Source organism: Zalophus californianus, chromosome 2 (assembly GCF_009762305.2).
Source record: "Zalophus californianus isolate mZalCal1 chromosome 2, mZalCal1.pri.v2, whole genome shotgun sequence".
NCBI classification, from domain to species: domain Eukaryota; kingdom Metazoa; phylum Chordata; class Mammalia; order Carnivora; family Otariidae; genus Zalophus; species Zalophus californianus.
The window spans coordinates 2,980,862-3,006,798 of NC_045596.1; the positions used below are offsets into that span (position 1 = coordinate 2,980,862).

At 61.5% G+C, this 25,937-nt stretch overlaps 1 protein-coding gene across 2 annotated transcripts; it reads right to left on the reverse strand.

The window, feature by feature from the left end:
• CPZ (carboxypeptidase Z) lies at positions 1 to 24,529 on the reverse strand. Of its 2 annotated transcripts, XM_027599288.1 has the most exons (11): positions 24,340 to 24,529; positions 18,972 to 19,004; positions 17,206 to 17,580; positions 14,357 to 14,569; positions 10,773 to 10,969; positions 10,028 to 10,189; positions 9,379 to 9,537; positions 6,210 to 6,345; positions 3,621 to 3,760; positions 735 to 834; positions 1 to 462 (listed from the first exon to the last, which is right to left on the reverse strand). In XM_027599288.1, the coding sequence occupies exons 1-11, from the start codon at positions 24,425 to 24,427 to the stop codon at positions 95 to 97; spliced, it is 1,971 nt and encodes a 656-aa protein (XP_027455089.1). In that variant the 5' UTR covers positions 24,428 to 24,529; the 3' UTR covers positions 1 to 94. The 2 variants fall into 2 exon arrangements, with proteins under 2 accessions (XP_027455089.1, XP_027455090.1); XM_027599289.1 differs by lacking the exon at positions 18,972 to 19,004.
• Positions 24,530 to 25,937: the final 1,408 nt, after the last annotated feature.

Sequence of the window (25,937 nt, forward strand, 5' to 3'; positions counted from 1 at the left end):
AAATGACTTTAATAAAACAGAAACAGCTTTACAAGGTGTCTTCCGAAGACAAAATCAAGAGCCTGGAGCCTCTGGGCCAGAGGGTGGGGGGCAGCTAGTACTTGAGCAGCCAGCGCGGCTTGTGCTGACTCAGGGATGTGAAGTAGGACCACCACCACGGCTTACTCCCGCCCGCAGAGGGCTGCCTCCGTCCCCCGAGCGGCTCCCAGCCCGGCTCCTCGGGCTCCCCGTATGGGCTGGCACCTCCCGGTGGGTCTCGGGGCCCAGACCCATTTCTCCGTGGCCCGAGGAGGAGCTTCTTGGGTCCGGTGCCCAGAGGCTGGAGAATGAAGTCCACGCGGCCAGCCCTCTTCATCCGGGCGGGGATGGTGACCTTCTTGATGACCTTGGAGTAGCCGGGGGCCTGAGCTATGACGATGTGGGACCCCGGAGGTAGCAGTCTCCAGTAGTCGCCATCTGGGGCTGTGAACAAACAGAACACAACTGATTCTCAGACCCAGGTTCACATTCGGGCTTGAGGTGCCGAGACGCGGGGGTCTGAGGGGCGTCAGCCTGGAGGGCAAGCACCTGCCTCTGTACTGGCCTGGAGCACCCTTCCCACGGCTTCCTCAGCCCAACTCTTATTCATCCCTCAAAACCCATGGAGGATGAGTGGAGCAGCCCCTCGGGGCACCGGGCCGATGACCGCTTGCGGGAGCCAGCCACCACGACTCGGGCCCCAGGAAGGTGCTCACCTGTGGTGATGTCATGGCGGATGCCCTTGACCAAAATCCGGGCGTTTTTGACCGGCTTGCCAAATTTGTCCATCACCACACCTTTGATGCCGCGGTGCGCCTGAAGAGAGAGAGAGAGGGGGCGCGGATAGGGTGTGTGCTCTCCAGAGGGCGGGCGGCCTAGCCCAGCCAGCTCCCATCCGTCTGTCCTCAGAGCCCCCTCTTGCGCGTGACCCTGCAGTTCTGCTCGAGGGTCCACCCAACCGTCTCTCCTGGGCCGGGAGTGCTGAGCAGAAAACCCCGGAGCTCGTCTCAGCTCCCCCTGCGTACACAGAGCAGGCCGGTGTGGCCGCTCCTGAGCGCGGGCCCAGGGGGGACACGGACCAGGGCGTGGACCCTCGTGTCAGTCCTGGCCAAGGCGTCAACCGCTCTCTGGTCTTGGACAAGCGACCCTGCCTCTCAGCACCACCTCCCATCTGTAAAATGGGCCTCGGGTGTCGCTGGAGAATGGCCCACAGCAGAGCCGGGACTTGGGGCAGGTCCCGGTCTAGGCGCTGCACGCTCCGAGCACATGCCTTCGGGTGAGGAAGCTGCACCCCAAGCAGGGCCCCCTCAGGACTGCCTGGCCCTGTTCACGCTCCTTCTCCTAAAAATGTCGACAATAAACAAGCCAGCCCGCCCTTGCTCTATCGGACTGCAAACAACTTGGGGCCCACGGGTCATGTCAAACGAGGCCAAGATGACTGGGCGGGAGGGGAGACAGTGCAGAGAGACTCCTCTCTCCCGGGAGGCTGCCCCCCACAGCTGCAGTGCTGCCCCAGGCCTCCGACCCCCCATCCTGCCCCTGCTCTGCTCAGAACCAACCAATTCCTCTCCCCCACACTCCTCTTCCTCCAAGAAGCCCTCCTTGATGACCAGCTACATCAGAGGCCTCCTCCGGGACCCCCAGTGCTGGGCTTCCACACTCCCAGCCCTGATCTCTCCATAATGTCACCATCTGCCCTCCTGCCCCCAACCTAGAAGAGAGACCAGACCACATAGCAGGGTCTCATTTCATGTCAGCTTGCACGGGCTAAACTTTGTTCTGCCCTTGCTTTCAGGCTGAGGAGTCACCTTCCTGCAGACCCAGGACGTGGAGCTCTCCGGGAGGGAAGGAGACATGGTGCGCACGCCCCTCCCTTCCCAACCCGGGGAGATGCAGACACCCACCCAAGGTCTGGTCAGCATCACTGTGAAGAAGGCCTCCATGGGCCATGACAGACTCGATTCTTATCAGAAGCCCCAGCACGGCCTTCCTGGGGCATCGTCCTCAGAGGCCAGCCACACCCGGCTTCACGACCCGCCTGCCACCCTTCCGTGCTCACTATTAAATCTTTATACCCCAAGACCTCACATACAATATCCACAGAGCAATCCCAGCCCCATTTAAGGCTCCTTAAAACTAATTTTCACCAGACAGCCGTAAAATGAAATGAGCGAGGGGTCTGGCCCAGACCCATTACTGAATGATGACCTGCCCCACACAGCAAGAGGTCGCAGGCACAGCCATAAAACAGAAGCTTGAACAACACTAACAATGTCCAGCTCTTATCTGGGCTTTGCTTTTTATCCGACAGCGGCGACTGCTGAACCAGGAGGCTCTGCTTGGTTCTTGCCTGGAGGAAGGTTCCTGATCTTTCTAGAAAGGATTCATTGACAGAACTGAGGTTTGGGGCAGGCAGATCAGAGTGTGAGCTCTGAGCTCTGGACAGTCGCTGGGCGACACGGGGCAGGCCCTGTCACTGTCTGACCCTCTGTCTCCTCCTCTGGTTTTCTCGTGGCTGCTGAGAGCCAGGCCTGGGAGCCCACGAGTGACCCAGCAGCCCCAGGCCAGGACCGTCCTTCCATGGCACCTGTCCCTCGACCCACAAAATGGGGCAGCCCCTTCTAACACTCAGGACTGGTGTCAGGATTGAATGCCGTAGGTGGGGGGTGCCAACTGTAACGTACTATGCACGTACATCCCCTCACTGTCCCCTTCGGGACCTCCTGTATCTCCCTCCCTCAGGGTCTGCTTCTCCCGGGGACATGTGCCAACGTGTGAGTCACCTGAGTCTCGAAAATGTTCAGGAGAAAAGTCACTGGGGCATCTGCAGAGCCATGCTAGGCTCCGCCTCACCCCTTGCGTGCCTGTCCCATGAGGTTACCGCCCTCAGACCGCCACTGTGAGCCACACTGGCAGGCAGGACTGGGAGAGGCATGGGCCGCGGTCACCACGCTGCTGGGGGACCACTCTGGGGGTCCACTGATGATTGTTCTAGCACGTTCCCAGTGGCTTCTGCTCAGCAGCACCACCTATTTCTGGGTGACCGTGGCCCCAGGACAGCAGTTACCCCTCAGTCCGGCTGCCCCACCCCACCCCTCTGAGCCCGAGGAACAAACATGCTCCAGGCCCCACTGCCCAGAGCATCATCCTGAGGCCTCCCCCTGACCCAGTGCCCAGTCCGTTCCCGCATCCACGCTCCTCACTGTGGCCTGGGGACCCTCCCATGCCATCCCTACTGCCTGAGCTCTTCCACTGCCTGGCTCCTCCTACTTCTTCATGATGCAGGCGGGTGCCACCTCCTCTACCACGTCCATGGTCTCCAAGGCTGAGTCAGGTGCCATCCCTGGGCCGCCTTGGTCCCTGCATCCTCCCTGTTCGGTGGTGCCCCTTTAGGTCCTGAGAGCCTCGCTATCGTGGGGGCCCCAACGCATGCCCCCTGCGGTCCCAAGCGCCCCCAGGGCTGGCCGACAGGAGGTGGCCAGTGAACGGATGGACGGCTAGCCAATACACAAGTCAGGGGCAGCCAGGCAGCCGCGCAGCCGCGCACCCGGTCCGCCCCGCAGCGCCCGCCAGGCTGGCGGAGCGAAGCCGTGGGGGCTCACCATCTCCACGAAGTTCAGGAGGGGCTCCTTGTTGTGCTGCCAGATCGTGTAGAGGGCCTCCTCCGGGGGGAACTTGACGCAGCCCAGCTCCACCGTGATCTCGAAGCAGTTGCTGTGCAGGTAGTTGAAGTCGGACATACCTGCGGCGCAGGGGGGCAGCCTGAGCGCGTAGCCGCGCTCGACACCCGCGTGCCCGCGCTGGGCACCCACCCCCCCCCGCGCCCCCGCGCTCGACACCCGCCCCACGCTCGACACCCGCCCTGACTCGACACCTGCGCGCCCGCCCACGCTGGACACCCCCCCCCAACTCTGGCCGGCGGGGGCAGGGCCGCCGGGCAATCGTGAGTGGCTACTGCCCCATCCCCACTTTCCGGAGGAGCAGACCGAGGCGCGGGCCGCTGGCAGCCTGACCCAGGTCCCACGGGGGGAAGGGACGGAGCTGCACTTTGAACCCAGGTGTTCTGGCACCCAAGTCCTTGGGCTTACGCTCCATCTTGTGTGCCCCTCGGTGGGTAAGGAATGAGCCGATTTCCAGTAGAGACACATGCGCCCCGGCGGCCAAGCCTCTGGCCCTCTCCCCTCTCCAGGCCTGGACCCCAGGACAACAGCGTCCATGTACCTAGCCAGGCCCAAGAACAGCCCTGGGAGGAAGGTCCTTTGGCTCCCACTTCCAGGGAGAACACAGGCTGCACAATCCAGTGGCAGAGAGAGGCTTCGAGAAAATCGGGCTGCCGGCCACCCACCCACTCCTGCCCTCTGCCCCATCGGCTTTCAGAGTTTCTTGTCCAGTAGAAGCTACACCCGGTCTCCAGGGCAGGCCTCCTGCACGGCCGGGGCAGCCCTGTGTCGGGAGCAGAGGCGGCCCCTGCGCTTCAAAAGTCAGCAGCCACTGCTACCGACTTCACCTTCTGCTATTGTTATCAACTTGAACTTCACGGCCCGCGGGCCTTCCCCAGGGGCATGGGGCAGCTTCTGTCCCTCAGAGCCCAGGTGCGTGGGTCCCCGACTCCAAGTCTTGAGCATGACCCCATGTCCAGAGCCTAAAGGGACCCACGGGGTTGGTCGGAGCCTGGGAGAGGCAGCTGGGCTCACTGCCACAGGGGCACAGACCCAAGGGCAACACGGGGCCAGTGGCCAAGGACAGAGGGCCCCATGCCCCCGGGAAAGGCCCACCGGGGCCGTCTGGGGGCAGCAGGGGCAAGGTTGCTGAGCAGGGCTGTGAACTAGCTTCAGCACAGGAGCTGAAGGGGCTGTCCTCTGCCCACAGCTCTGCCCCCTGTGGCATGGACGCCAACAGGCCCTTCTCTTGCCCGAGCCCGATTTCCTCATCTGCCAAATCTCCCAAATACTAAGTGTCGTGCCAGGGTGGAGGGGAGGCAGGCAGAGTGCAGGAGCACGTGGGCCTTGCCCAGCAGGTGCCTCTCAGGGCACACAGGGTCCCGTGCACCCTGCTTTGCTCTGTGTGAGGTCCACCTGGACACCCAGTTAACGTGGAACTTCAGAAAAACAATGAATAAAGTTTTAGTGTAAGTATATCCCATGCAGTATTGGGACATACTTATACAGGACCAAAAAGGCTTCATTATTTCTCTGAAATTCAAGTTTCATTGGAGTTCTTTATTCCCTCCTACCCCCCAAGAGGCAGAAAAGAATTGGTCACAGGTGGGGTCACTCAAGGTCAGCTCTCACGAAGTCCCCCCACAGAACCGGCGGCGGGGGGGGGGGGGCTGGAGTATATAGCTCTGCCACACCTGTCACCGCCACGCCCGTCACCGCCACGCCCGTCACCGCCACGCCCTGTCACCGCCACGCCCGTCACCGCCACGCCCGTCACCGCCACGCCCTGTCACCGCCACGCCCGTCACCGCCACGCCCGTCACCGCCACACCCTGTCACCGCCACGCCCGTCACCGCCACGCCCGTCACCGCCACGCCCGTCACCGCCACACCCTGTCACCGCCACACCCTGTCACCGCCACGCCCGTCACCGCCACGCCCGTCACCGCCACGCCCGTCACCGCCACGCCCGTCACCGCCACACCCTGTCACCGCCACGCCCGTCACCGCCACGCCCGTCACCGCCACACCCTGTCACCGCCACACCCGTCACCGCCACACCCTGTCACCGCCACGCCCGTCACCGCCACACCCTGTCACCGCCACACCCGTCACCGCCACGCCCGTCACCGCCACGCCCGTCACCGCCACGCCCGTCACCGCCACACCCTGTCACCGCCACACCCGTCACCGCCACACCCGTCACCGCCACACCTGTCACCGCCACACCCTGTCACCGCCACACCTGTCACCGCCACACCTGTCACCGCCACACCTGTCACCGCGAAGGTCCTCAAGACAGCAGCTAGAACTGAAGCCAGACCCCACCACACGGGCGGGGATACACATGCTGCTGCCTCCCCCACACTCCAGAAGTTCCAGAATCCAGTTCCCACAAAGAGCTGCTGGGAGGAGATGGCCGTTCCCTTCCAGCCCCTCCCCAACCTCCCCCTCCCCCTCACACCCCCCCGAAGCCCTCCCTGCCCCACCCCCTCCCCGTCCCCCGCCCCAGCCCAGCCCCCCCACCCGTACCTCCCGTGAAGCTGTACCAGTCTGCCCCGTTGATGATGCTGCCCCTCTTCAGGAAGTTGCCGCCGCACCTGTTCTCCGACCTGTCCATCATCATGGGGTGGACATCAGCATAGGCCCTGGCCAGCAGCTTGAAGATCTGGAAAGAAGACCAAGGGACAGGTTTCTCGTGAGGCCAAGGCCAGAAGGTGGGGCACCCTGCAGCACGCTCTCAACGCTGGGGGCAATGGGGTGAAGAGGGCTCTGCAGCACAGATAGGAGGGGGATGGTGTCCACGCAGATGGTACAGCATGTGCAAAGGCCCCGAAGTGGGAGAGCCAGAGCTCAAGGCAGCTGTGGTGGGAACCTGGCACCCTATGGAGCCCCTGCACACCTGGCTAGGGAGGGTGAGCTTTCTCCCAAGAAGGGGGTGCACTGAAGGGACGCTGGCAGGGCTCCCCGAGGTCAGCTCTGCAATTTCCCAGGCACTTCCTGCAGAGGGCAGGCCTCGGGAGAGACGGGAGCCTGTGGCGCGCCTCATGTGCACTGACCTCCCCACTGACTCCTCTATGATAACCATCACCCCATGTTCCCCAGGGACAACCTGGGTTGTGGGAGGCCCCCACCTGCTGCCACACGCGTGCGGTTTCTACTGTGGTGGGTGGAGGGACATGGGACCCAGGGCCTGCACCCCTGGGGGCAGCCTTAGGGGCGGGCACGTCTGAGTGTGTCCACAGCCCCTGGCCCCGGTGCAGCACTCCCCCCCACCCCAGGCAGGAGCGCAGGTCCTCCCGTGCCTGTGTCCCAGCAAAGGACACGGGGTCTGCTCAGGGTGGAAGCTCCCAAGCTGGGGTCATGTGGACAACAGGGCCCAGGGCACTACGCTTGTCAGAGTCGCGTGGTCCTGGGAGAAGTCTGTCCCTGCGAGGGGACCCCTCTGCAAAAAGGGGGAGGCTGGGCATGTGGGGCCAGGCCACAGTGAGGGTCTCTCCGGTGGGGGTCATGGTGACTCCAGGACCCGGGGAAGGATGGGTCCAGTGTCTCTGGGGTAGGGCCGCGCAATTTTAGCTCCGTCCCTCAGACACAAACCAAGCACCCAAAATACAAGCCCACGCATGGCCCACAGTCACGGAGGTCGGCAGGTCATCCAGCAGCTGTCCTCGGCCCGGAGTCCCAGGGACCCAAGGAAACGGCCTTCTGCCCACAGGTGCTGACGGAGTGGTCTCGAGAACTCTGCCGGGGTTCCCCCCTCTCTGGCCCTCCCCTGTCTGCCAGCAAAGCAGCGCCTGGTCTGGCGAGGCAGGCTCCCCACACATCCTGCCTCGGTCTCCCCCCTGTCGCCCATCAGTCAGCCCCACCGCCACACCGCCTGCCCTTGGGAGAGCAGGGAAAGTCATCGTCAGTCCCCAAAGCCCAGGGACACACAAGCCACAGGCCTGCTGGGAACAGGCCCGACCTGGGGGCAGGGCACCGGACAAGGACATCAGGAGGCCAGCCGGCTGTAAATGAATGAGGTGGTGTGGGGGGGTGGGGGGTGCTCTGCAGGAGCTCAGGCCAGGGGCTGCCCAGCTCTGCCACCTGGGACCCTCTTGCTGGGGGTGGGCTGGGTTGGGGAGGGTTTGAGGAAGACCGAGCTTGAGCCGAGCTTGGGAGAAAGACTGTGGCTGAAGGGACAGGTATAGGGGGACAGACGGCCTGGAATGGCACCAAGAGGTGCTTGCTCTCATCCACGGGGCACCACGGGAGTTTGGGGGAGGGGATGTGGAACACCCTGGCCAGCCCCTCCTTGCACTCCCCCGCCCCCCAGCGCCCCTCCTGGGACCCTGGTTTCCACAGAGACCACTGCTGGCTGTGGGCCTGAGCATGATCGATCCATGATTGATGGCTGGTGGGGAAGACTCACAGTTTTCTGACTCTGGTGGGACTCGTTGAGGTGAACTCCCCCCCCCAGGGACATCCTCATGCATCTGCCTCTGGACTCAGACACGGGGCCTGGCACCGAGGGCTCTGGCCGCCAAGGGGACCCGGGCCTTGTCCCGCTGTTGGCCCCGCCCTCTGACAGCCCGGGGGGTCAGGGGCTGGTCCTGCTTGAGGCCGACCAGCGCACGACATCGGGGGGCCGGGAGGGGAGGCTGGGGGAGGCTGAACTGACCTGCGCGGCCGAGGGAGGGGAACGGGCAGGGAGCTACCGACAGCGGTCCACGCAGCCCCCACTCCCCGCTCCCTGCCCTGCCCCAAAGCAGAGGGCAGGCCTGGCTCCCCACCGCCCCTGGTCCACCGGGAGCCCTGCTGGGTGACTGAGCAGAGAGCTGGGACCTTTCCAAGCCCCCAGGCTGGCCAAGGCCAGAGCGTCCAGCTTTGTCGTCCCCAGAGGAGATGGGAAGGAGCCCAGGGACTGGCCTTGGTGGGAGAGGGGTCACCGGGGACAGTGTGGGCAGCTCCTTCAGTGAGCTTGTCTGTGGGCCTTCGACCACACAGATCACCCCCTTCGCCTCCAAAACACGGGAAGAGATGGACTCCCACCTCCCAGACCAGCCTGCATGAGCTCCGGGATCAGGCTTGGGAAGGAGTCCCATCAGGGCGAGGGGACCACCTGCAGCCAGTCCTTAAGGGAAGAGGGGGTGGAGAGGGTTCTGGCCAACATCACGTCCTCCCCAGCTGGCCTGACCAGTGAGGGAAACTGAGGCCTGAACGGGGAAAGGCCTCTTCAGACCCAAGGGAACTCCGGGGCCAGAATTCTTCCTCTGAGGAATTCCCCGCTGCCTCCCGGAGCCGGCCCAGGGGACCCTCAGCAAACCTGCAAGGCCCAGGAGAAGCAGGGAGGCGGCCAAGGTCGGGCGCACGCCATGCGCACTGCAGCACTGCCCTCTGCCGGCATCGCCTGGAACCCCACCCTCTCCCCGCGGCCAGGCAGGGAGGGCGGGGGGCTACAGTTCCCACCCCAGGGGCTCCCCGCTGGGGACACTGATGGGCGGTGGGGTGTGGCCAGAGGAAGGATGGGCTGCTTCCAGCTGGCTGGAGGGCTTCCTGGAGGAGAGGCCTTTAGAGCTGGGCCTGAAAAGCTCCTACTGTTCCTGGGACTGCGTGGGTCTCACTGAGCTCAAAACAGGAACAAACAAGGTCAGGCCAGCCGCGAGGGCGTCACCCCCAGTGCAGCCTCCCCTGCACACAGAGTAGGCCCGCCCCCTCTCACCTTCTCATCGGGCGTGGGAGAAAACATCTTCTCTTCCTGGGGGTGCTTGGAGAAGTCGAAGGGGTAGGACACCACCAGGTCGCCCCCATGGAGGCTGGCCGAGAGCACGAACGGGGTGGTGCGCATCCACTTCATTATCGCCTTGGTCTCGGGGGCCACCTGCCCAGCACGGACGAGACCATCTTCAGGACCAGGCACGGCCCCGCTGGCCGCTCCGGCCATGCCCACAGCCTCCTCCAGCCATCTCTGGGCCCTCCATCCCTGCCCACCCTGCCCCAAGGCCCTGGCCCAGCCCCCACCCAGCCCTCGAGATTCCCTTCAGGTGCCACCAGGCTCTCCCACCTGCCCACACCCTTGCCTGAAACTCATTTTCCCACCTTCTGGGGCCGTCACTTCCTCCAGGCAACCTGCCTGGGAGCTGTCACTGAATACCTGCCAGGCCCAGGGTGTTTTCCATACATGTTCCCTGAACCCCGACAACCCAGTGAAGAGTTACCCCCGTGTCCCAGGCAGGAAACAGAGACTCAGAGGCTCAGGCTGCTAATCGCCAGGCTCTCCTGCCCTGGAGAGACCGTACCTGCAGTCCCAGAATAACCAGAGACCCCTCAAATGCATGACTGTGCATGGGGTGGTCGGGGGTGGCTCCTACCTTACCCCACCAGTAGTGCTGTGGGATGGGGATGTGGTCACTGCGCACGCTGCGGGACTCGGCCAGGCGGTAGTACTCAGACGTCAGGTCGGGGAAGTTGCGGTTCAGATCCAAGTTCTGTGCGTTCTGCCTCCCGCTTGTCCACCCATTGTAGCCGGCGCCCTAAAACACAAGCCACCCCCACCTAGGGGTCAGTACACCCCACCCCGACTCCTTCCGCAGGGAGGCCACGGGGCTGGGCTGAGTTGGAGGTGAGGGTTGCCGTTTCTCCCTGGCTTCGTGTGACGAACTTGGGAGCATGTCCAGCCGAGCTGTCCTTGACCTCTCCCATCTGTCCGGCTCCTCCCACCCGACCTCCTTGCTGAGCCTCCAACCTCAGGGCCTTGCGCTGGCTCTCCCCTGCCTGAATCCCCCCAACTTTTATGTGCACTGCTTGCTCCCCACCTCCGCTGGGGCCCCGCTCAAAGTCATATCAGAGAGCCCTGGCCCTCTAGCTACCTTGAGAGCTCCCCCTGCCCCCCTCACCCTCAGATTTCCCTACAGAGCACATTCTCTTTTTCACACACCACAGAATTATCGGTGTCTGCCCCCACCCCAAGTAGGACCTTGCTGATGTTGATGCCTGCTGAATGCCCATCACCCAGAACGGTGGGTGCACACAGACCCCCAATCACTGCTAGTGAATGAACAGATGGGAGGGTGTCAAACGTAGCGGCCCACAGGATCCACTGTAGGGGGCACTCACCTCGGCAGCCGCCACCTCGTACCCGTCGGGGTTCATGGAGGGCAGCAGGTGAATGCGGGTAGTGTTGAGCAGGCGCTGGATACGGGGACTGCCCAACAGGTACTCGGAGCACAGGTACTGGGCCAGGTAGATGAGCATCTCCCGCCCTGCCACCTCATTGCCATGGATGTTGCCGATGAGCTTCACCTCAGGCTCCACTTGGGGGAGATACAGGGACCTGAGGGGTCGTCTCAAACCCTAGGGTCCCCGGAGACTTGAGGGCCCACATGGCAAGGCTGGCTGGATGCTTTGGGACCTACTCATACTTGTTTTGGCCCGAGCATCACTGTGACCAATGAGGTCTCATCAAAGTCACGACTGACTGAGCTCATTTCTTAAGTTTAGCCACAATTATTAGCAAAACACATCAAGGATATTAATTAATAATAATATATGTTATCATTGCTCTGTGTGAATTTTATTCACAGCCACTTTCTATACTTGTGTAGTAAATTAAGGTGTACATTGGTGCTTAGATGGGAAGGCAGTTGGCCCTCAAATGGATGGATGGAAGGAAGGATGGGTGAATGGGTGAAAGGATGGAAGGATGGATAGAAGGTTGGATAAATGGATAAGTGGATGAATGTTTAGATATTTCAATAGAAGAATGGAAGGAAGGAAGGATGGATGGATAGATGGATGTTTGGATATCTGAATAGAAGGATGGATGGGTGAAAAGATGGAAGGATGGATGGATGGGTGGATGGGTGGGTGGATGGATGGGTGGATGGGTGGATGGATGGATGGGTGGATGGATGGATGGATGGATCGGTGGATGGATGGATGGATGGATGGATGGATGGATGGATGGATGGATAGATGGGTGGATGGATGGATGGATGGATGGGTGGATGGATGGATGGATGGGTGGATGGATGGATGGATGGATGGATGGATGGATGGATGGATGGATGGATCAGTGGATGGATGGATGGATGGATGGATGGATGGATGGATGGATGGATGGGTGGATAGATGGGTGGATGGATAGATGGGTGGATGGATGGGTGGATGGATGGATGGATGGATGGGTGGATGGATGGATGGGTGGATGGATGGATGGATGGATGGATCGGTGGATGGATGGATGGATGGATGGATGGATGGATGGATGGATGGATGGATGGATAGATGGGTGGATGGATAGATGGGTGGATGGATGGGTGGATGGATGGATGGATGGATGGGTGGATGGATGGATGGGTGGATGGACGGATGGATGGGTGGATGGATGGGTGGATGGACGGATGGATGGATGGATGGATGGATGGATGGATGGATGGATGTTTGGAAATTTGAATAGAAAGATGGATGGGTGAAAAGATGGAAGGATAGAAGGATGCATGGATGGATGGATGGATGGATGGATGGATGGATCGGTGGATGGATGGATGGATGGATGGATGGATGGATGGATGGATGGGTGGATAGATGGATGGGTGGATGGATGGATGGGTGGATGGATGGATGGATGGATGGATGGATGGATGGATGGATGGATGGGTGGATAGATGGGTGGATGGATAGATGGGTGGATGGATGGGTGGATGGATGGATGGATGGATGGGTGGATGGATGGATGGGTGGATGGATGGATGGATGGATGGATGGGTGGATGGATGGATGGATGGATGGATGGATGGATGGATGGATGGATAGATGGGTGGATGGATAGATGGGTGGATGGATGGGTGGATGGATGGATGGATGGATGGGTGGATGGATGGATGGGTGGATGGATGGATGGATGGGTGGATCGGTGGATGGATGGATGGATGGATGGATGGATGGATGGATGGATGGATGTTTGGAAATTTGAATAGAAAGATGGATGGGTGAAAAGATGGAAGGATAGAAGGATGCATGGATGGATGGATGTTTGGATAGAAGGATGGATGGGTAAAAAGATGGAAGGACAGAGGGATAGATGGATGGATGAAAGGATGGATAGAAAGAAGGATGGGTAATGGATGGATGGATGGATGGATGGATAGAAGAATGGCTGGCTGGCTGGCTGGCTGGATGAAGGAGTGGATTGTGCTTAGAAGATAAGAGTAGACAAGGGGCCTCGCAGCCTTACTAACTGTGTGACCTCAGGCAAGTCAACTTTCTTCTCTGAGACTCACACTGCTCATCTGGAAAGTGGCATCTCTTTCCCTGGCTGTGCACAGCCCAAGAACCTGCAGCCACGGGAGCAAACATCCATGTCCCTCCTGCGTTCTGAGTGTATAAATGACCCTGAGGCTCCCCACAATGGTCACTTCCTTTGGCCTTCTCACAAGGGACACCCCTCACCACATTCCAAAGCTGCACATCAATCTGAAATAGGAAGAATCCTATCTTCATGCCAGAGCATCCCATAGGCTGGAAGGGTAGGAGACAGGGTGGGCCAAGGAGGCTGGGGTGGGGCCAGGTGACCTCTGACCCTTAACAGGAGACAGGGCTTTGGGCTCATGACATCCATGTTGCACAAAAACCATTAGGATGAAAATTGGGCTAAGTGTAGCCAACCCAGCAAAGGTGCCAAAGCCACTTAACCTCAGATGCTTTATATTTCAGTAATTAAACAACCAAGGGTCCAACAGAACAACTTCTGGATTGACCCTGTGTGCCTCCCATGATCACGGGGATAGACCAGCTGAGGGACGGAGCCAAGGAAGGGCTCCTGGCAGAGGCCAGAACTGAGGCCCTGCGCCCGGACGCCCTCAGTGCCCTGGAGGGGTTCACGGTGGTCTTCAGCTCACTGCATGGGACACCCATCCATCCTTCTATCCAAACATCTTTACATCCAAGAATCTCTCGGATTCTTGAGTCACAGCCCCCTGACCCCGCCCCCCCCGAGATCCAGCTTCATGGTGAGTTCTGTTCAGCACCCCCACTATGGAGGGCAGTGAATCAGGGGCTGCAGTGGAGTCTGACCTCCTGCTTTGTCGGCCCCAACACAGCCCTGGAGAGACAATAAAACCTAGCATTTTCCATGTAGCTCTGCCCCATCTCAAAACAGGACCACCTAGCCTGATGAGCTGAAATGGACTTGGCTTTTGAAATGCAAGAAGTGCTTCCTTCAGATCATTCTGTGAGATTATGTTCACCAAGCAGCTCCAAGGAGCCAATGAGAAGTGGCCAGGGCCAAGCGCGCACATACCTGACTGGGTCCGAGTGTGCCAGGGAGACGTGCAAAAACGACAGAATGCACAGAGCACGGTTACATTTCCACAGAGACAGACAAGGGCCCACATGCCTACAGCCACAGGAAACCCCTCACTTCTCTTCCCCCTGACTTGTGCGGGTGACACTCCCCAGGACGGTGCCCCCAGCTTGTAACTCCTCGTTGAGTACCAGCAGGCCCTGCGGGATGTGGCCATGCGCCCCAGGGTACCAAGCCGAATACAAACCCTGCCTGCTCCCTGACCCCATCCCTGCCGTGACGAGGACCCCGGACCCGGGCTTGTGCACCCCAAGCCAAGTAGGCCCAGAGCCCTTTCCTGGGAGCTGGCCCACACCCAGACCTCTCTCTTGGGTCCCCACCAGCGGCAGTGGCTTACTCAGCTCGTGCTGGCCAGGGCGGGCTGAGAACTCGATGACCAGCAGCTCCTTGCCGTTGAAGCTCCGGCCGATGCTGTAGGTCTTGGCGATGGGGGCACAGCGGGCCGCCGTCCGCCTCAGCACACGCACCATCTGGGCATAGGAGTGGTGTGTGAAGCGAATGAAGGTCGGCGGCAGGCCCGAGGGCAGCGCCTCATCAGCGTCCAGGCCTCCTGGGGAAGAATGGGGGTGTTGGGGGGGAGCCTCTAGCTGCCCTTAGTGGGCACTCACCCACCAGCGCGGCTACCCACACCCCGCAATGGAGGTTCCGTCTGCCCCTGCCCAGCTCCACTACAACCCCTGGGACCCTGGCCACCCCCAGCATCCTCACACCCCCTCCCCTGCCACACTTGGAAACTTGGGGGTCCCCCTGGAATGGCTCCCCAGTCAACCTGTTTCTGTTTTTCCTTAAAATCCCCTTTATACTACTTCATATCCACAGCTAAGAATAGCACCCGATAGAAGTACACAGCATCGCAGTTCCTGAAGTTATGATGGTGAAGAATTACACGGTGACTGTGGAAAACGTATAAATTACAAAGCAGTAGACTATAAAGGCAAAGGACATACCCACAGAAAACGGGAGAAAACCGCCAATGCAGGTTCCTAATCTGCAGTCTACACTGCCGCATGGCGGAGGCGGCTTCAATGCTTTGTCAGCCGCAGGCCCTGGTCTGAAGGGCTCCCTAGGGTCCAGCCTACCACAGCCATGATGACACCAAGGGTTGGCTGTGATTACCAACACAGTGGTGAGGTGCCCGCGCAGGGCAGTGGAGGGGGGAGAGAGGGAGGGGAGGGAGGGGGGAGCCGGGGGGAAGGGAAGGAGGAAGGAGGGGGAGGAGGAAGGAGAGGGAGAGAGAGGAGGGAATAGGAGGGGGAAGGGGAAAGGAGGGGGAGGGGAAGGGAGGGGAGAGACAGAGGGAGGTGGGGAGGAGGAGGGAGGGGGAGGGGAGGGGGAAGGAGGGGAGAGACAGTAGGAGGTGGGGGAGGAGGAAGGAGGGGGAGGGGGAGGGGAAGGGAGGGGAGAGACAGTGGGAGGTGGGGGAGGAGGAGGGAGGGGGAGGGGGAGGGGGAGGGGAAGGGAGGGGAGAGACAGTGGGAGGTGGGGGAGGAGGAGGGAGGGGGAGGGGAGGGGGAGGGGAAGGGAGGGGAGAGACAGTGGGAGGTGGGGGAGGAAGAGGGAGGGGGAGGGGGAAGGGAAGGGAGGGGAGAGACAGTGGGAGGTGGGGGAGGAGGAGGGAGGGGGAGGGGAGGGGAGGGAGGGGAGAGACAGTGGGAGGTGGGGGAGGAGGAGGGAGGGGGAGGGGGAGGGGGAGGGGAAGGGAGGGGAGAGACAGTGGGAGGTGGGGGAGGAGGAGGGAGGGGGAGGGGAGGGGGAGGGGAAGGGAGGGGAGAGACAGTGGGAGGTGGGGGAGGAGGAGGGAGGAGGAGGGGAGGGGGAGGGGAAGGAGGGGAGAGACAGTGGGAGGTGGGGAGGAGGTGGGGAGGAGGAGGGAGGGGGAGGAGGGAGGGGGAGGGGAGGGAGGGGAGAGACAGTGGGAGGTGGGGGAGGAGGAGGGAGGAGGAGGGGAGGGGGAGGGGAAGGAGGGGAGAGACAGTGGGAGGTGGGGGAGGAGGAGGGAGGAGGAGGGGAGGGGGAGGGGAAGGAGGGGAGAGACAGTGGGAGGTGGGGAGGAGGTGGGGAGGAGGAGGGAGGGGGAGGGGAAGGGAGGGGAGAGACAGTGGGAGGAGGGAGGGGGAGGGGAGGGGGAGGGGAGAGACAGTGGGAGGTGGGGAGGAGGAGGGAGGGGGAGGGGTGAGGAGGGAGGGAAGCCCTCGCCGGTCCTCTAAAAGGTCTCCTTCGGACCAGCCCTGCTCTTCCGGGCCTGGCGCCATCCCTCCTCCTAGGGCACAGGCTCCCGCCCCCTCCGGTCTCAGGACTGAAGACACAGCTCCTGCAGAGGCTGCTGAACAGTTAATCCTTTTCCCTAAGCGTCTCGCTTGCCCTGTGGTTTTCTTTCTGCTCAAAACGGTTTTGAGGGAGGAAAAAAGCAGACGGAACCAGCAATTTGGTGGCAGAATTGCCCAAAATAACCCCTCTCGGGCCACCTCCAAGGGCTTTCCCAGGGCAGGCGGGCTCGGCCCCATGGGGACGTCTGGCTCTCTTCCTCTGCACCCCTGCACCCGGTGCGCCCGCGGCCAAGTCTCCTGCCTCTGCACACGCACACAGCTCCTACCCGCTGGCAGGGCGCCACCCATGGGCCCGCTGCACCTGCACACAGGCCTGTGGGTGGCAGAGTCCTCGGGCCCAGAGCCAGCTCCAGACCAGCCCCGAGCCCCACACGCAGCCGGCGAGCCAGGAAGCCAGCGCAGACAGGTCCCTGGGCTCCCCTGTCCTCTCAGTGCCCAGCACGGAGCCATGCACACAGCAGGCGCTCAACGGCTGTTTGCTGACCTCACAGACCGATCGGTGGTCTGACTCTGCCAGGCAGACGCTGGCTTCCCTGCTGCCACTCGCCTTCCCCGAGCCTCCGCTCTGTCCTCTAACGGCTCACATCCGTGGGGGGCGCCCAGCACCAGGTCACGGGGACCTGACCCTGAGCAGCATGACGTGAGTGTGGGCCACGCGGGGACCGTACGGTCCTGCCCTGTCCGGGGCGGCCCACACTGGCCACGCGTGGCCCTTTGCACTTAAGCTTCCATTTGTTAAAGTCACGGCTGGCCCAGGCACCGGCGCCGGAGGCCTCCATATGGGGGACGTTTGCCCACCGTGACTCGGCGATCCTCTCTGAACATCTGGGCACCAGTGCAGCCCCGGGGCCCCACGCACCTCGCAGCTTCTCCAGGGGGTCATAGCAGCCCTCTTCCACACTTGAAAAGTAGTGGCCACAGTCGAGGAAGTAGGGCCAGGCCATGTCGATGGCGTCGAAGGCGGACTGGCAGGCCTCCCGCAGCCCCTCACACACGTGCCGGCAGGGCCTGTGCACATGGCCGCCCTCGCAGCGGGGGGCTAGCACAGCGCAGCCCAGCAGCCGCAGGTCAGGGTTGCACTGGCCCTCCAGCAGGTGGTGCAGGACGCTCAGCAGGATGTACTCGGAGCTGGACTCCACTGCCTCCCGGGACCGGTGCTCCAGCAGGGTAGGGAAGGTCGTCTGGTTATAGGCCACGTCACTGCAGGTCCTGAGCTGCATGTCCACACACGTGGCTGGGGGCAGGTGGGGTCACCGGGTCACTCCCTGCCTCCGTGACCCACACGGTCATCCGTCCTGCCCCAGCAGAGCCCCACGGGGCCAGGGCCCACAGGGATGGGGCCCCGACCAGGGCTCCCGGGGAGGAAGCCAGAGCCCGCGGGGGACCAGACAAGGCTCCCGAGAATAACTAGGCTCCACTGCTCCCTGGGGAGTGAGCCGGTGCAGGCCGCTCTGGGCCTCCACTGCCACAGCTGCAAAATGGGTGTGGGAAAGCCAGCCTTGCCGAGGGGCTGCCCCATCAGGGGATGTGGAAGAAGCCAGCAGACCCTGGTTTTGCAGAAGCAGGTGCGGACCCTCCCAAACTCACAGCCCCGAAGTAAACGAGTCCCCAAAGATGCACCCGGCTTGGAATGCCTCGTGTCTCCAGGAAAGTGGCAGATCGCGGAGTGGTTAGCTCAGGCTCAGGGAGCTGAGGACGGGGCTGGTGAAGACAGCCACAGCTCAGCCCGGCCTGACCCAGTTCTGCATCTCACAAGGGTGGGTGTCCCGGGTACAGGGAATTTATTGTCACTGGGCATTTTCTGGTGTGATCCTTAACTCCTATCTCTCCAACCCAGTACGGCGGGGGGCCCTTGCCTGCCCCACAGCCTCTCCGGCACGGAGCTGAGTGCACGGTCATCCCCAAGCTGCCCCCCTCTGCGCCCTCAGGTGCAACTCCCTCATGGTACAAGTGACAAGATGTTGCCAGTTTTCAAAGTTTAAAAGGACGAGGTGATTTCTGCTCAGCATTTCTCTGCTCAAAACATTTTATATGTGTCGTTGGCTTTTGTATTGAGAGAATATTCCCTGCTTTTCAAAAAAGTCTAGTCCCTCCACTTAGAACATACCAGATGCCCAAATCTGGCAGGAGGGGACTTGAGAAGAAGCACCCGCTTCTGAGCTCATCAGACCTGTCAGAGCCCACCTAGTCTTCAAGCTCATCCCCTGAGATCAGCTTTCCCTTCCTCATGTTACAGAGGAGAAGGGGTTTGCCTGGCAGGTGCCTGCACGCAGCCGAGACTCAGGGAGCTCACAGGCTAAAGAGCGGACACGCCGTGTACACACGGCCACGTCGGACCCCAGCCAGCTATGGGGGCCAGGGGAGCAGGGATGCTTGGAAGGAGCATTTCTGGGGGAGCTGGGGACAGAGCCAGGGTGGGAAGCCCAGGCTGCACAGATAAAGGGTCCTTCCTCTTTTGTTTTGTCTAATTTCCTGCTGTTTAAGAAGGGGTTTGGATTTGAGTATTGGGCTTCGTTACTAATCACCCCTTGGGAACTGTGGGTTCAGCTCTCTAAAGGGCTCGACAGCGCAGAGGGACTGCATCACTCCCACAAAGCAAACGTGAGAGAAGTCCATGCATCGTACCACTGTGTGCAGCCCACGGCCCGTGGCATTCACCTGAGAAGAGAAAGGACAGTGCTGTTAGGGGTGTGGACCGCGGTCATTCCCTCGTCCGGAGAATGCACACTAACGGTGGTGCGTGGCTGCTTCCGACGGCAGCCCAGCACCTCCCGAGTCCTGGCCACGCACCCGGCCCCGGGCTAACACCCCACCAGCTCTGTTTCAGGGGGCTGCACCCCAACCCTCCGGTGTTGATGGAAGCCTTCTCCCCGCTCCGCAGGGGAGGAGCCTGGCTCCCGGAGAGGTGCCATGACTCGCCTAAGGAATGACAGCCAGAGCATGGGGTGGGTGCTCTGCATCCATCCGGCTCCAGTCTGGGGCCGCCCTGCCGTGTTTGCCAATCACCGTGGTGTAAACACCCACGCAGAGGCCGTTCCAAGCTTCTAGCAGTTGAACTAGTTCTGGCAAAATTCCCCAATATTTAACGAGCCTTTCTTGGAGCCTGTACCACGGCCGGCTCTATCCCCACCAGTAACTCTGACTCCACGTTATTCAAAGTCCCCAGAGAGTCAGACGGGCCCCAGCTCCCCCCGCCCCTTCCAGACCACTCTGCAAGAGTTGCGTTCCACCATCTCCTGAATCGGGGAGAAGAGGACCAACATGCAAACTATCCTTGCAATCATGGGCTCCCAGGGCCCTCCTCGAGACCCACACAGGGAGACCCAACAGTGAGAGCCCTGTGAAAAGCCAGTAAAACCAGCCTTACTCAGTGCCACCTGGCAAGTTACCTCTCAGAAGGTCCGGGGCCTCTGGGAGCTCCAAGAAGGAGGAGCTGACTCAGAGGGATGCAAACCAGCATGAGGTTTAGAGCCTTGGCCCCTGCAGGAGTCCTGGGAGGACAGGCAGGCTGGGTGGCAGAAAGAGTGGGAAACAAGGGGGAAGGGGGTGCAGGGGGGAGCCCAGAAGAAGGCTGAAACAGAGGGAAAAGCCTGTGTCTTAATCCTGTCACCTCACACAAAACCCAGGCCTGACCCATGAGCCCCGAGGGTGGGAGCCCCTTCTGGCGACGCACCATGAGATCTGGGCGCTGTGAGAACTTTCCTGAGTGAACAAACAGGAGCCCCCACAGTGGGAGCAGCCAGAGGGTGGGCTCTGGTCCTGCAGGGCTGGCCAGGCAGCTCCCCCTTCCAGGACCCTCTGCACACGGTTTGCCCTCTGCGGACGAGGCAACCACAGCCCCCGACCCCACAGCAGATAGGCTCCCAGCGCCCTCATGGGATGGGGGACTACAAGGTACCCCCTCGCCGCCTGGTTTCTACTCTCAAAACTGGCGACCAAGAGATCCAGGCAAATGCTTGGCTGTGTGCAGACGCTCTGCAGGAACAGGCCTGCTGCCCTGGGACTCACTCTCCCTCCTCGTCCAAATAATACGGTGAGGGAGCCCAGTGCGAGCCAGGGAAGATGCCTAGCACTGGACCTAGACAGCCCTTGGTCATGGCAGGGAGACCCTGTTTTTTTTTCCCCATTGCACGTGGGGTTTACTATAATCATGTGGTGGGAATAACATGAAGGTTCTATGGCACGACCCACATTCAGTGCCCAGCACAGGACGTGGCTCGGGTAGATGGCCCATAAGTAATAGCTCCGTTACTGCTACTGTTTTATAACACCCCTAAGACAGTGAGCCAAGGGTTCCAGGCTGTCCTAAGTGGCTGGCACCACTTGGGAAAAGCAACAGGCGAGAGAATAATTATCCTTAAATGATTTTCCTAAATAATTTTCCCAAATTTTGCTGGCTCTAATGCAACAGAGGGCTGCAGGGTGCCTACTGTGCCCACCTCGGATGCTGGGACCAGCGCACTGGCCGTGAGCGAGCTCGAGGACCCTGAGCAGCAAAAACTACCTGCTCCCCTCAGCATGCAGGGGAGGGCGTTTCTGGGCACCCACCTGACACTCCAAAGTCTTTATGGTCTATCGTGTTCCCTGACCCGTGCCCACCGTCGTCTGCAGAATGAGAGGCGTGACAGGCTGAACCAATACTTGAGGGAAAAAAGGAAAGAATAGGAAACCGACCCAGGACCCTGCTTGGAACAGTGTGCTGTTATCTGGCTGTCTCTGTAGCTAAAGGCACCGAGTTAACGCCAGGAGAACAGGTAAAAGCATCAAATCCATGCAGGGTCCTGTGCACGAGCGTCTGTGCCCGACGCTGACTGCTGAACCCCAGGACACGCGCTCAGCTGACCCCCTGCCACAGCCCATGTGAGCTCGCACAGGGGCAGATGCCGTGACTCAGAAGGTCCGCTCAGGAGCCCGAGGTCTCACGGACCCTCAAGGGCCCCTGGCTCCCCTGCCCACGCCTGCATCCGTGTGCCCGGAGTGCACCCGCCGTGTGCCTGCGCTGAGCGGCAGTGGGCGAGCCTGCAGACTTGTTCAGACTCGGCACGCACAGGGAACGGAAGGACTCCCGGGGGGCAGGACCCCCGTGGCCTCAGGAAAACATGCAACGAGGAAACCGGGAGTGGACCAGTGACCCCGTCTGCCCCCACAAAGTTACCAGGTGCCACACAAGGGGGCTGGATTTTGAGTGGATGTGAAGGGATCCCTCCCGGTTTTGAGGGGTTTTGATGTGCAGAGGAAGAAATTGAAGTTCGGGTCTCAGTTTCCTCTTCTGTGCAAGGAGGTGACAACAGAGCCCATCATTGTGGGGGAGCCCAGTAAGGGCTCCACAGATGGGAGCTGGGTCACATGGGCAGAAGGAGGGCTGCCCATCATGACCCCCGTGCTTGTGGGCAGGACGCGTGGGCGGCACCTGCTGATGTGGGCACGGGAGCCAGCCAGATGGGGGGGTCGTGCTTCCTGGGGCTGCTACAACAAAGCTCCGCAAGCTAGTAGACAGACACCGAACGTCCCGCACCGCTGGAGGCCGGCAGCCTGAAATCAGGGGCTGGCAGGCCGGACCCTTCCGCGGGACCTGAGGGAGGGTCCTCCCCGCCTCTCCCAGCCTCTGGGCTCCCGACAGCCCTGGGCTTGTGGCTGCACCCCCATCGTCACATGCCCTTCCTGGTGGGTCTGTGTCTCAAAGTGTTCCTCTCCTAAGCACACCCGTCATTGGATTTAGGGCCGGCCCTGAGCCGGTGTGGCTTCCTCGTACTCTGACTGTACCTGCGAAGCCCCACTTCCCAGTAAAGTCACAGCCACAGGTATGGGGACTCCAACATTTCTTTCTGGGGACACAATTCCACCCATGACGAGAGGTCAGCCCCAGTGTGCACCTTCGGGGAGCTCAGGGCTGGGGTGGGGTCAAGGGAGGAGTGGCCCCTCTGGCCCACGGCGCACTCAAAGCGGGGAGTCCCTGCCGATGCCTGCTGCACATGTGAAGTCCTCACCAAATCTCAGACTTAGTATAAAGAAAGAACATAAAACACCTCATTAGTAATTGTATATGGATGACAACATGCTGAAACAAGATATTGGCTTAAATAAAATGGGTTGTTCAGGTGAATTTCACCCGTGTCTCCTGTCCTCTTTAGTGTGACCACTAGAAAACGCGAAATTATCATGGGGCAGGCATCCCTGGGTGTAGACGGCGCCAATCCAAGGCTGCTCCTCGGCCGCCCCCCGCACGTGCCCGTTCCACGAGGTGACCACAAGGTGTCAGCACGTCTTCAGCGAGGGACCCAGGCTGACCTGGGGCTGGCCGGCTTCCCGGCTCCCTCCCTCCCTGCCTCCCTCCCTCTTCAGCGGAGGTTAGGTTGTTGGTTCTGGCCAAGGACTCTTCTAACAGACAAGAAACGTGAAATGCGGCCAGAGAGGTTGGGCCATCTGCCTAAGGCTACACAGCAGAGAAGAGGACTCAGGATTTGAATCCAGACCTGCCTGGCCCCTCAGAGCACGAACACTGCCTCAGCCCGCAGGCTCCCTGCGGAGGTCTGGAATAAGGCAAGAGACAAGGGCGGAGGGGAGGGTCCAGGCTTGCTCTGAGGCTCCAGGACGGGCACAATAAAGACACAGATACAGGCATCAGGTAGAGCAGCCTGGACGCAAACTGCCCCGTCCCCGCCCCGAGCCAGCCTGCCTTCTGGAAAAGCCATTCGGCTTCTAAGGACTGCACATGGTCCTCTGTCCAGAGTGAAGATCGGACTGGAGCAAGGATTTCTCCTGGAAACAGTCACCAGTGCCACCTCAGGGCTTCAGCCAGAGCTCCCCACCCCACCTCCGCCCATTCCTCAGAGTGAGGAAGGAGTGGCCTGTGCCGGCATCCAGAGGAGGGGGTGCACTTCTCCCTGGGAAAAGGACAGGTCAGGGAGGACTTCTTGGAGGAGGGGGCCATGGTCCCCAACAAGCCTATGATTCTAGACATTTCCTGGGGTCTCAGAGGTCCAGGGGATGGTCCATCCACGACACAGTGCAATTTCTCTCCACATCCTGCCTGCACACCTGTGCACACGTTTGCACACACACACAGGCACACACTCTGCCTAGGCCTTTCTGCAGCAATGGAGAGGAGGAAAGGGGTGAGGGCGAGGGCCAGAGGGGGGTGGCGAAAACCCAGACGGAGAGGGAAGAAAAGGAAAGATCGGCATTGGCACATTTGAGAGGGACATTTTGCTCCTGGCACATGGACTTGGCTGTGCCAGCACCTTCTCAGGTATCCACAAACCCCGGCCCCCGAGAGATGCCCAGACTCACTCCTGTGCCCAAGGGGACAGAGATGTCTGCCGCCGATAAGGATGCTGAGGACAGGGGACTAGATGCACCTCCAACTCTGAATATGAGGGGAAACTGAAGCCCGCTCCAGGAGGGACCAGAGCCCAGGACCGCAGGTCCCTGCCTCCACCCCTCACCCCACACTCGCAGGTGAGATCACACAGGCAGGTGCATCCCTTCCCCCTGTCCCAGAGCCCTCCAGGCACACCCACTCCCTCCCCAGGCGACCACGAGCCCCCTCCCAGGCCCTCAGAGCCCATTTCTGGAGCTATTGTTGTCCACATCACTGGCCTGAGGTGGCAGGGAGCGGTCAAGAGTTTGCTGCTGCCCACAGGCTGCCCCCTTCCTGGGAGAAACAGGGACTTCGGACGGCCTGTCCCCTGCAAAGTCCTGGCACCTGCTCCCTCGGACCCCACCGGCAGGGTGCCCCACCCTCTGTGCCCTGCCCCGAGGGGGACTCCGGTGGGCAGGGCACGGTGCCCCTCTGCTGCCCCAGCTACCTGCTGCTCTCCGCCCTGGGGTCCCAGCCTCCCTGTACCCCGAGAGCCCAGTGCCCCCCTCCCAGCGGACCATGAGTTCCAAGGTCACGGGCGCGCGCTTGGGGACCTGCTCCGGGGCCAGGGATCGCTGGGGGGCGGGGGAGGGGGCCAGTTCCCGGCACGGGGCGCGCGGTGGTGGGCCTTACCGGCGGGCCCCCGGGCGAGCGGGCACCCGGGCCGGGCGGCGGCGGCGGCCAGCGCGGCAAGCAGCAGCAACGGCGGCGGGGGCCGCATGGTGGGCGGCGGGCGGGCGGCGGCGCAGTGATGTGGCACTCGGCACTCAGGCCGCGGGGCGAAGGCCGCTGGGCTCCCGCCCCCCAGGAGCGCGAGCGGAGTCGGGTTACAGCGCAGCCCAGACTCAGCGTGGAGGGGTGCCGGCGGGAGGGACCGAGCCGAGCTGCCCGCTTCCGGCCCAGGGCCCGCCCCCAGGGCCCGGCGCCCCCTCTGGGGCTCGGTCTCCCTTCTGGCACCGAGGGCCCTGCCAAGCCCCTGCTGATCCTGCCTAAAAACCCCTCTTTTTGAACAGGGCGGGTCTGGGGGCCAAGGTGGGCCCTGGCCCTCGTGCTCACCCCAGCTGGTGGTGAACGGGCCAAGTTACTCCTCTGTCCCAGGAGGGAGGAGGGAGTGACCCCATCCCCCCACGGAGCCAGGGCGTGGGTGTAGGAGAATTGTCTGTGGGGGATGTTTAGGTACCAGGAAGGGCAGGCAGCTCTGGATGTCCTTGGGCGGCTCCTCACCTCTGAGGCGGGGGTCTCCCTCTGCCCCCTGAGGAGAAGCCCCCTCCTGGTTGCTCCAGCAGAGCCAGGCAGGGAGCCTGGCGCCAGGGTCCTCAGTGAAATGTGGCAGGCCATCACTCAGCTCATCAAAGGGGGCAACAGACCAACCCAGTGGTGGCATAAAATATCGCAGGGGTGAGTCCCCCTCCCCTCTAGATGAGGGGGCAAAGGCAATGTGGGGGCGGGGGCGGGACAGTCCAGTGCAGACAGCCACGCCTCCATGACCTGACTGCTGAGGGTGTGGGAGGACTCCTTCCCACTCTCCCCAGCCCCTGCCTACATCGCCCGCAGCCATCGGGGCAGGAATTCGAGGGGCCTGGGAGGAGGGAAGCCCAGGACCCTGGTCCCAAGGTGAGGGAAGTGTGGCCCCAGAGCCCCCGGCTCACTGCCTAGAGCCTCTCTCTCTCTTCCCAGGACCAGGACTGTTTTGGGATTTAGCGAACGCCTTTGAAGCACCCCCTTCATGGAGCTCAGCAGGTGCTGACTCTGCCGTCCAGATGTGCACACATCTGCCTGCCAGCCACTTGTCACAGCCCACAGCTGCAGTCCAGCCCCTGGTGTGCTCGCACCCTGGGTCCTGGGGACAATGCCAGCTAGACACCTGGGTCCACATCCCAGCAGTCACCTGGGCCAGTCCCTCCCCTGCTAGGCCATCCACCCAGACTGTCTTTAGCATCCATGTGCCTTTATGGGACTCCTTTACCAACTGTCCTGGGTGGAGGGGAGGACCGACCCTATAGCCAGATGCCACTCCGCCCTAAGACTTTGGACAAGCCCCTTAACCTGGAGTCTGGGATTATCGTGACGGTGCCTGCCTTGGGGTAAACATTGGACAAGGGTTTCAATCCATGCCTGGCCCCGAGAACGAGCCGCTCACTCCAGCCCATTGACTCTAGTTGCCCTTTTCGGCATCCGATGTTCCATGCCGCCCTCTGTCCACCCAGACCGCAGCTAGTCCTTCCAGAAGT